Source organism: Carya illinoinensis, chromosome 4 (genome assembly GCF_018687715.1).
Source record: "Carya illinoinensis cultivar Pawnee chromosome 4, C.illinoinensisPawnee_v1, whole genome shotgun sequence".
Taxonomy (NCBI): domain Eukaryota; kingdom Viridiplantae; phylum Streptophyta; class Magnoliopsida; order Fagales; family Juglandaceae; genus Carya; species Carya illinoinensis.
In genome coordinates, this window is record NC_056755.1 from 20,641,377 (window position 1) to 20,652,505 (window position 11,129).

Consider the following 11,129-nt stretch of genomic DNA (forward strand, 5'->3'; position numbering starts at 1 on the left):
TTAGGTGGATACAGGCACCTCCATATATTCAAATCATCGACCTTTGACCAGAAAAAATCATTGGACACAACTGGAAACAGCTATCTATGCAGTTTCGAATAGGGAAAGTTAAAAGGACCGGAAGCTCTCTTGAGAGAGAAGAGTGGGGAAAGATACACAAGACTTGAGAAAGCTTGAAGAAGAATGAAACATACCATTCTTCTCTGTTTTGTTCACTCAAAAAAGTTCCCCAATTATGAACACAGAGAAAGCATAACAAGAAAATCTTGCATTTCTGTAATAGTAATTAGTACATCTTCTCAAGGAGGAACAGAACAAAAAACTCTTTTGGAAAAATATAAAAATTGAAGAAAACAAAAAAGGCTAAATTCTACAAAACAGCTTCAATCAAAGCCACAAGGCCCCGGCATCTTTCAATATAGGAACCAATTCTCCAGATATATGAGTAGCCATAACTCGATCCAATCCTCCAAACAAACTCCCACCAATAAACACTGCCGGAAACTGCAGTACTTTACCATCTTTTCCTGTATTGCTGAGGGTCTCCAATTCCTTCACAACCCCAATTTCATCCTTCTCATCAACCTCGTAAACGGCAGGATTCACGCCGAGGCCTAAAAGCAAGCGCTTCACGACATGGCTCATGCAGCATCCGCGCCTTGCAAAGACTATGACTGCGTTCTCTGATACCATGTTGAGCATATCTTCTCCTTCCCTCAGAACCACTTTGGGCGGCGACACGAGGGGGTTGCCGTCGACTTTGAGGGAAAATGATTGCTGGGCTTTTGTATGGATTGGTGGCCATGACTTGTAAGGAATTGCTTGCTGCATAGCGACGAGAGAGAGAGAGAGAGAGTGTGTGTTATGATGGTGTGGGTAAGGACTATGGAGGTTAAGGCCGGAAGAGTAGTGAATATAAATAGTGGGGGGGATGACTTGTAAGAGTCGTACGTCAATGGCAGGTGGGCCTTTGGTTACGCGCTGTAACATGTCATTTTGGCTGTGGCTGACGTTTTCTTTTGGGCCACTCTTTAATGCGCTCAAGATATTTAAGTTTAAAATATAGATTCATTCTATATTATCTATTTTCCTGTCAGTCCATTTCTTCTTTAAAATCACTAAATAATGACAACATGATAACATAAAAAAAGACATATTCCATTTCCATGAATCTATTTCTTTTTGGATGAATTCTCTCACTCGCAAGCCAACGAGAAAGATAAGTCATTCATGTTATTAATACAATACGAAATTTTTTATTTATAATTCGGTATATTTTTACAAGTCTAATAGAATATTTATATAATATAATTTGATTTAAAATATATATTTTAAATTTAAATTTTATAATTTAAATCTTATTATTTAAGTCATATAAATTATGTACTCTATAATACATTTGAGAATAAAATAACTCATATAATATTATTTAATTGGTAAGATTTATAATTCTCTTACATATCAATTTTTATATTGTTAGTAATATAGAAGTTGCGTCTTCTATACTGGTTTATAAATATAATTTTTCTTTTTACATTGGATTTATTTTTAATTCTGCAATTGAGAATTTATGTCATTAAGCTCCAAAAGTAAAAAATATGTTATTTTATTAAATAAAAAATTCATGCATTTTAAAAACTAAAAACTAGTATTTTGAAATAAAAAAGGTAAAGTTCACTGTAAAAAAACATAATTTTTTATCATATAAATAATGTATTTATATTTTTTTATAAAAATTACATAATAATTACGTACTTCATAAATATAAATAGTAAATATTATCTTTCTTTTTTGAGTGGCGTTACTTATACATCATTAGCGCAATAGTATTTTAAGTAATATTGCTTACGTGGCATATATGTATTGGTCCAATTGGACGTAAAGATTTGATTTTTCTCCATTCTAATTTTCTTTAATAATTAATGCATGATTGTCACATTGATGATGATTTGCGAGTGTTATTACAAATATGGAAAAATCTATTCGTCATCCTCACACTTCATATATCATATTTATTTTAATTTTTTTTTTATTTTTTCTATAATAAATATGTAGTGTGTGGATGATAAATAAAATAATTTAATTATTTTAATAAGAATAAAATAAAATAAATAATAAAAAAATAAAAAATAATATTTTAATATATAAAATATATGGTATAGGATGATGGGTAGTATTTTCATAATTTTTAATTTGAAGTGCTTAACTGGATGGTGACGTGTGCCCAAGGTTTGCCCAAAAAAAGTTAGACCAGGTCCATCCGAATGTGAATGCATGTATGTATGATGGCTCTTTCTTTGTTGAAATTTTCTTAAGATGGGGGAATGATCATCTAGATGCAGCACGGGTGTGACGTAAATTTCAGTCATGAAATCATCATCACTAATTTGGTGTGATGTCACGACTCACGAAGGGCCCCGCCACGTGGCAGGATAAGTCCGACCATCCGCATGACCTCCTCAATCACGTCACCAGGCCAAAAATCTGCGGACCCAACCATAAGATAACAAGAGTAATAGTGACGCACCAATCATCTATCCCCACAGTCCGCATATATACACCGTCCATCTCGTATTGCCTTCAAGTCTAGCTAATGGATTTTTTCATTTTCGGAGACCAAAATTATTACGAATTTGAATTATTTGGGCTGTGTACGAGCGTTTAGATCATCTTACTTTACACTATTGACAGTATATTATTTAAAAATTATTTTATTATTATTTAAAAATTATTTTATAAATATTTAAAATATTCTTAACATCCAAATTTACCCGTAAAATTCTTATCAAAATTTTAAGATATAGAGTTGGAGGTGTATTTATAGAGTGAATTTTGAGACGTATATTTTTAAAAATTTGTGAACAATAATTAAATGATTTGTTTATAATATCGAGAGTTTTTAAATTAAAATATTTATGAGATTTTAGAAAGTGAGAAAAAAAAATTAAATAATAATATTATAAAATTATAATATTATTTTTATTTTAAAATTTAAAAAAATTATATTTTTTTAAAAGTTTAAAAAAATTATAATGATTAGATAATTATTAGATAAAAATTTAAAAATTTAATATTTAAAAGTATTTATATATTAATAATATTTAGATATCAAGATAAAATGAGATGAATTGGATTGATAAAGACACTATTTATGGGGAGACCCATTATATTTATAAGAATATTTAAAGTACCAATTTTTTTATATAAGAATTCTACGCCAACATGAATGTATTGGATGCGTCAATAAATTAAAAAAATGTGTAGATTGTCTATAAGACTATAAAGAACATAACAATAGAAAAATTTTAAAAATAGATGGAAGGGTACATCTACTATTAGTATAAAACTGTCTCTTTCTGATTATTTGTTCTTATGTCGTTTACTCGGGAATAAAATAAAAAACTGTTAGGTATTGATAGGTAAAATGGCCCCTGCAAGCATCATCATTAAGCATGCATCTTTTTTTTTTTTTTTAATCCAATCAAGTAGATCATATATTGATGTAAAAAAATGCAAAGACAGATAAGAAAAGTGTCAACATTACATAGACTGGTCTAACTGTATAGTCGACATAACCTGCATTGGACCATCTTCTATCCAGATCTTCTCATACTCATAGTCTAAAGCTAACTTTGCTAACTGGTGAGCAGCATAGTTGGCTTCTCTGTGAACAAAATCAACATGCCATTGAGGCCAAGTTCTTAACATACTTTGAGCATCATTAACAAGAACCCCATAATCTGCACTAATCTCCTCATCAGAAGTCACTGTCTGAACAATGATCTTAGCATCACCTTCAAAAACCACCCTTCCCAAACCCAACTCAACAAAGACTTCCATTGCCCTCCTTAAGGCCAGGCCTTCTGCCAGCACAGGCTTTACAATAGGCTTGTGGCTTGCACACACACAAACCATTATACTTCCTTGCTCATCTCGTATAATAATACCATAGCCTGCTCTATTGAGTTTAGTACTCACTGAAGCATCCCAGTTTGCCTTCAATGTTCTGATTTCTGGTTTTTTCCACCCTATGTCTCCTCTGTCACTAATATTATTAGAAGGTAATGCATCTGTGTTTGTTAATGAGCATAAAAACAGATCTCTATCTGCAGTAGCTGCTGTCACCACCTGTTGAGGGCTTTCTAGATCTTTTCCATGCACAAAATAATTTCTCCTTAGCCAGATCCTTCACATAATAAAATAGGCCAGCTGAAGTGAATCCACATCCAGCTTAGAACACAAGGAGAACCACAAAGTCCTGAAGTCAGGAAAAGAATTAGGCCACTTGTGTGTAGGACAGCTTGACATGGCCCAAACATCACTGGCTGCAGGGCATCCCCATATTACATGTAGTGGAGACTCAATTTCTCTCTTGCATATAGAGCACAAGTCAACAGCAACTATCTTTTTGCTTGCCAGGTTTTGCAAAGTGGGAAGTACATTGTGGGCAGCTTTCCATACAAACAGCTTAATCTTCATAGGGACATTTAGAGACCATAAATGTTTCCAATCTATCAAACCAGTTACAATACTCGAGCACTCCCCCTTCATTTGTCTGACCAGTGATTGTTGTAAGTAGTATGCACTTCTCACAGTGAAAATCCCATTTGCAGTATACCCCCACATCAGCTTGTCCTGAGTCCCAGTTTTGCTTAGGGGAATCTGACAGATCTTCTCCACATCTTCCTCATGAAATAACTGGTCCAGCACTTCCTTCTTCCATCTGCATTCCCCTTCATCAATCAACTCAGAAACAGTTGAATCCCTGCTAGAACCAAGAATAGGAAGGTTGGGTTGTAACAGCACAGCATGCTTAATCCACTTATCATTCCAAATACTGATACTAGAACCCGATCCCACTCTCCATAAACTTCCTGCCTTGATCAATTCAATAGATGACCATAGACTCTGCCACACCAGGGATGAATTAGTCCCCTTCTTTGCATTCAGGATAGAACCCCTCTTAAAATACTTCTGTTTTAGGAGTTGAGCAACCAGGGAATTTGGATTGTTGAGAACTCTCTATACTTGCTTAGCCAACATGGCTTTATTAAAAGATTCCAGTTCTCTAAAACCCAAACCCCCATCCTTCTTAGAAACTCCCATGCTTGCCCAAGACTTCCATTGGACTTTCTTTTTGGTATTACTACCTCCCCACCAAAATTTTCCCATCATCGAATTGATTTCCTGCAGTAGTTTCTTAGGCAACTTAAAAACACTCATAGTATAGGTTGGGATTGCTTAAATTACTGCTTTTAGTAATACTTCCTTTCCAGCTTGTGATAGGAATGTATTCTGCCAACTTGAGATTCTGGTCCATATTCTTTCTTTAATAGATCTGATAGATTGGTATTTTGACCTCCCAACTGTAGTTGGTAGTCCTAAATACCTCCCATAGTTGTTATCTGCTGATACACCTACTGCATTAACAATCTCCTGCTTTTTTTCTGTACTGGTATTTGATCTGAAAAAAACAGCTGTTTTTTCTCGGTTCAAGCACTGTCCAGATGCATTCTCATACACTTGAAGCAATCCTTGGAGCTTTTGCCACTCCTCAATAGTTGCTCTACAAAAGAGCACACTATCATCAGCAAAGAAGAGATGACTGATCCTCATCCCTCCCCTAGCAGCTACAACTCCTTTAATTTCCCCCTTATGCTCAGCCTGAGTGATCAAGGCACTTAAACCTTCAGCACATAATATAAATAGGTAAGGAGATAGTGGATCTCCTTGCCTAATCCCACGTTCAGGTTGAAAAGAGGCCCCAATTTCTCCATTTATCAAAACTGAGTAGCTGACAGTAGTGATACATCCCATTATTAGCTGCATCCATCTCTCTCCAAATCCCATTTTTTCCATAATAGCCTCCAGAAACTTCCATTCCACACGGTCATAGGCCTTAGACATATCCAACTTGATAGCCATCGAGCCTGTTCTGCCCTTCTGCTTTGTTTTCATTGAATGTAAGAGTTCATAGGCAGTTATCACATTATCAGTGATAAGCCTATTAGGGATAAAAGCACTTTGGTTGCTTGAAATGATAAGATCCAGAACATGCTTCAACCTGTTAGCCAAAACTTTGGAAACCAGTTTATAGACAACATTACAAAGACTAATAGGTCTAAATTGGTTTACAAAAGAAGGGTCTTTTACTTTGGGAATCAAAGCAATAACAGTAGAATTAATCCCCCTATCCATCCTACCCCCATTAAGGAAGTGTAAAACAGATGCACTAACCTCATTCCCAACAATATGCCAATAGGATTGATAGAACTGTGCATTAAAACCATCTGGTCCAGGGGCCTTCAGAGGGGACATTTGTTGTAGAGCTACCTCTACTTCTTCTCGAGTGAAAGGTGTCTGGAGTCTGTAATTCATATCATCTGTCACCCTTTTGGTTATGCACTGCAGACTGCAGCTCAGTTCTTCATCAGAGGGCCTTGTTGTGCTAAAAATGTCTTTAAAATACTGAGTAAATGCCTCAGCCATTTCTGAATGACTCTCCCATTTTCTACCTTGCATGTCATGGATAGCTCTAATCTGGTTCTTCTTATGCCTCTGAGTTGCACAAAGGTGAAAAAACATGGTATTTTTATCACCAGCCTGATACCAGTTCACTTTAGCTCTTTGCCTCCATTTAATGTCTTCTTGTTCTAACAAAAACTCTAGTTCTTTCTGTAAATTTTAAACAGCATCTATATTCAAAGGGCCTTCCACATTGATGGCTTGCAAAATTTCATATTGCAGATTTTACAAGTTCGCTCGAGCGGAGGCTTTTGGCCGCTCGAGTGAATTCAGGCAGATTCAAACGCTCGACTGCCGCTCGACAGGGAGCTCGAGCAGGTTGCTGAAAAACGAAGATCGCTCGAGCGGAGACATTGGCCGCTCGAGCGAAATCAGGCAGAGTCGAACGCTCGATGTGCGCTCGATAGGACGCTCGAGCGAAATCAGGCAGAGTCGAACGCTCGACGCGCGCTCGACACCCCGCTCGAGCGAACATCGTATTTTGACAGATTTTAGGTTTTCCGCCGTGGGACCATATAAAAGGCCATTCTTCACTCTAGAGCCACGGTTTTTGACTGGAGAACACTCTTTGGGAGAGAAAAACATAGCTAGAGGGATTCAAATCATTTGTTTTGGAGACAGAATTCCAATTTATTGCACGTACGTTGGATTCATACACGAGCACGGATGGGAGAAAGGCGTTGAATCGTTCCCTTGAGCTTTTGACGACCAGTTGAGGCTGCAAGGAGGATTTTTCAGTGTTTATTTTCTTCTTCCCATCTTCTCAGAATAATTATGGTGAATTCGTTTATGTTGAATTCCAATTCTAGCATGAGCTAAATTTTCTAATTTCTAGGAAAACGATGTAACCTAATTCCGAACTATGCTTGTTTGTCCATGCTAATTTAATGAAATTCTCTCTTTGTTTATCTGATTTATTCTGAATTTATTGCTTCTAATTAACTGGCCATTGATTAGATGATTATTAATCTTGTGATTTGCTATCGAAAGAGGGAATCATAGGGTAGATCTTGGATATTTCAGCATAGGTAAGTATAGAGATCGAAAGACTTGTATGAACCTGTGTAGTAATTAAATCATTGGTCTTATTGCGTTCTTGATTATTTAATTTGCATACTCTTGTGTGAATTGATAAACTAGAATCACTTCCAATTGACTATCGAAAGAGGCTTTTGGATGAATTAGAGATTTGCTAATAGACAAAAGAGGTTTAAGTTAAATTAGCTGGATGAGAAAAGCGTAGTGACGAATTATGGTGAAATCGATTTCCTAGAAGTTTTCTTCCCTATTGAATTTGATCTTCAAACATCAGTTTTACTTTCTTTGCTTATTTCTCTTGAGTTGATCTAGTTTTAATTGCTACTACAAAAACCTTAGTGATTCCTCTAGATAAAATTGAGATTAGCATAATTTTGGTATTTGGCAAGAGTAAGATACCAATCCCTGAGGACGATACTCTTCTTATTACTTTACTATAAAACTACGATACTGTGCACTTGCAGTTTTGCACCGGTCACACATCTTGCAATTTCCTTAGTTCTTCTGTTTTGTCCAGAATTTCCTTTTCACAGTCCACCTTCTTTCCCTTATTCCACCTCGTGAGCACTTGAGCACAAGCCTTGAGTTTTTCCTTAATTTGTCCCCACCCATCCTGCCCACATGTCACCCTTCTCCATTCTTTTCTAACAACATCCTCCCCTTCCACATCCTTAGTCCATTTAGCCTCAAACATAAACTTATAACTTTTAACCATAGTTGGGAAACCAGTTCTATAACAGGTCAACAAAATTGGTCTATGATCTGATCTTCTGGTAGCTAAAGTTTCCACAGCTAACCTCTTAAACATGTTTATCCATGGAGGATTAGCTATGACACGATCTAATCTTTCCTTTGTATAATAAAGGCCTTGCTGTCTATTTCTCCAGGTAAACAAACTCCCTTTCCAGCCCAAATCATGTAGATTATTACAATGCACAGCATGCCTAAATTCCTCCATCTGTTTTTTAGGTCTTTGTCTGCCACCCCATTTTTCATTTGAAGCCAATATCTCATTAAAATCGCCCATGACACACCAAGCTTGGTTAAAACTTGGTCTAATCATAGAGAGTAGATTCCATGTACTGCTTCTTTTACTAGTTTCTGGATGACCATAAAAACCAGTGCAAAACCACTGCTGTTGATCCTCCTCCTCAGTAACTAACATATGGATGTGATGCTGTGAGTAATTCACCAACTCAACAGCATATTCTTTCTTCCACAACATAGCTAACCCTCCCTTCTTTCGCAAAGGCTCCACAGCAAAACAACAATCAAACCCAAGTTTCCTTTTAATTGAGTCAAATTTTGATGTTCTTAGTTTTGTCTCTATGAGAAAAACTAAGTTGGGTTTCTTTTCTCTGACCAGCAAGCAGAGATCATGAACTGCACGGGGGTTCCCAAGCCCCCGACAGTTCCAACTTAGGTGTTTCATAAGGATTGGCGGGGCTGTATAACAGCCTCCGCCATGACACCTGTACCCTTAGTTCCATCATCTATTTTTAGAACTCTCCCATGTTTTTTTGGACCCTGACTGTCCTGGAGTGCTAGTTCATCAGTCAACATTCTCTTCTGACTAACATCCACCTTGCTAGATTGAGCCTTAGTCTCATTATTAGTTAGAAGACCTTGCTGTCTAGCTTGCCTTTTCCATCCTCTAGTCTTGCCCACTTTAACCTCACCAGGTGACCCTGATTTGTGGTTAGATACATCCACACTATTACGCTTCTCAACAGGACAAAAAGAAGGCCCATTAATAGCAACTCCTTGTGTTGGGCTCAGCAATATGGGCTTTGGTGTAGGGCCCAACTGGATAGCAGACTCAGCATTCCTGCTTAAAACTGGCACCTCATCCTCAACTATTTTTTGAAAAATTGTTGGCTCCAAAATAGCAGCCTTTTGATTCGTAACCACCTTATCTTTCTGTTTCCCAGAGTCTCCCCCATCCCTGCTTCTTATCTCCTGGCTACCCTCTTCATAATTTAAACTCTCATCCTTATCCTGCATTGGCTTATCCATAACAACTACTCCTCCTAAATTGCCTCTCCCAACCTCCGAAAAAATCTGCATCCTATCCTACCTCATCGGAGAATGCAACCCCTCCTCCATCTCTCCATCCACCTCCTTCCTCCATCTTTGTTGATCGGAGCTGGACACTCTCTGATGGACATCTTTACTGGAATGATCATTAAACTTTCTTTTGAAAAAAGTCTCAACACGAAGCCAAACACCAAACTGATCATGGCCTGACTCCAGTCTATCAATATTCCCACCTTTGCAGCCTTGACCATCATGCATGATCCTTCCACACTTAAAGCAAAGCTTGGGCAGCTTCTCGTATTTGAGTGGAATCCACGTACTCAAACCATGAATGTTAATGTGTCTACCCCTTGCTATGGGCTTATATAGATTTATCTCCACCTTCATTCTCAAGAATTGTTCCCATCCCGTACCATCATCCTTAACATAAATGACTAACACTTCACCAATGGAGGAACCAATCTGAGTGCCTATCTTTTTATTGATGCAAGCCAATGGTAAATTATAAAGCTGGATCCAGAAAGCCTCAGTATCAAAGACTAGCTGGTTTGGAGATACCAAACCATCAAAAGGTTTTAAAACAAATAGGTTATTATCAAATAACCATGGCTTCCCCATCTTCACCTTCTCCATATCTGCTTCATCCTCAAACATTATGACAAACAAGTTAGAACTTATACTTTGGAATTGAAACGGCTTGTTCACTCTCCATATCTTGGACATGGTATTATGTATTACATCCTTTTTCACCACTCGATCAGAGCACCACTTACCCACCAGACTCCTTTCACCCTTTCTAAGAGAAACTGCTAATGACTCCTCATCCACCACTATACTTTCCTCTTCCTCCTCCGATAATCGAAAGTGTTTCCATTTTTCTTCCAATGCATCCATAGCAACAGTTCCTCAATTCAGAACACTGAATTAGAAAGACCACCCCCCGTACAGTATCAAAACTGTACACTGGGACTCAAACAAAACTTCACCTCTAGTTCCTATTCTCCCACCTGGCCGAGAGAGAGAGAGAGGAGGAAAGAGAGAAGACTGGAGAGTGAATCTTGTAAAACTCCTTTAAAATTGTATACAAAGCCTTTAGTAAAATATTAAGCATGCATCTTAATCTTGTGAAACCACTACTTTGACGATAGTTATTGCCTTTATTTTTAAAATAAAAATTTTATGTACAGTTATTTTTATATATTTTAGTAATATAATTAATTGTATTATTTTTTTAATATAAAATAATTATTTAGATCAATCACATCAATAGAATGTGTAAAGAATATGTAAAAATAATTATAGTAAAACTCTTTTTTAAAACACAAATTTCCTTAAAATGCAGAATGAATATCCCCTAAATTTGATCCTAAGCTTACTCGAAGGTGATTTTTTTTTAATCATTAACGCTAACATCTTTTCTAATTAGATGCTGAATCGAGGAAATATTAAGAATCTGCTAAATATAATACATAAACGCATGCTAATATATAACAATAATGCGTTTCATTAAATAAATTGCAAGGACCTTA

The 11,129-nt window shown here is 36.6% G+C and overlaps 2 protein-coding genes across 2 annotated transcripts; both read right to left on the minus strand.

The window, feature by feature from the left end:
• Positions 1-248: 248 nt before the first annotated feature.
• Positions 249-899, minus strand: LOC122306766 (glutaredoxin-C9-like). The gene has a single exon (XM_043119279.1). It carries the CDS (start codon positions 829-831, stop codon positions 388-390), a length of 444 nt encoding a protein of 147 aa, XP_042975213.1. The 5' UTR covers positions 832-899; the 3' UTR covers positions 249-387.
• A 7,139-nt stretch (positions 900-8,038) lies between these two features.
• Positions 8,039-8,995, minus strand: LOC122306347. Its single transcript, XM_043118776.1, has one exon. The coding sequence runs from the start codon at positions 8,993-8,995 to the stop codon at positions 8,039-8,041; it is 957 nt and encodes a 318-aa protein (XP_042974710.1).
• Between the last annotated feature and the right edge of the window lie 2,134 nt (positions 8,996-11,129).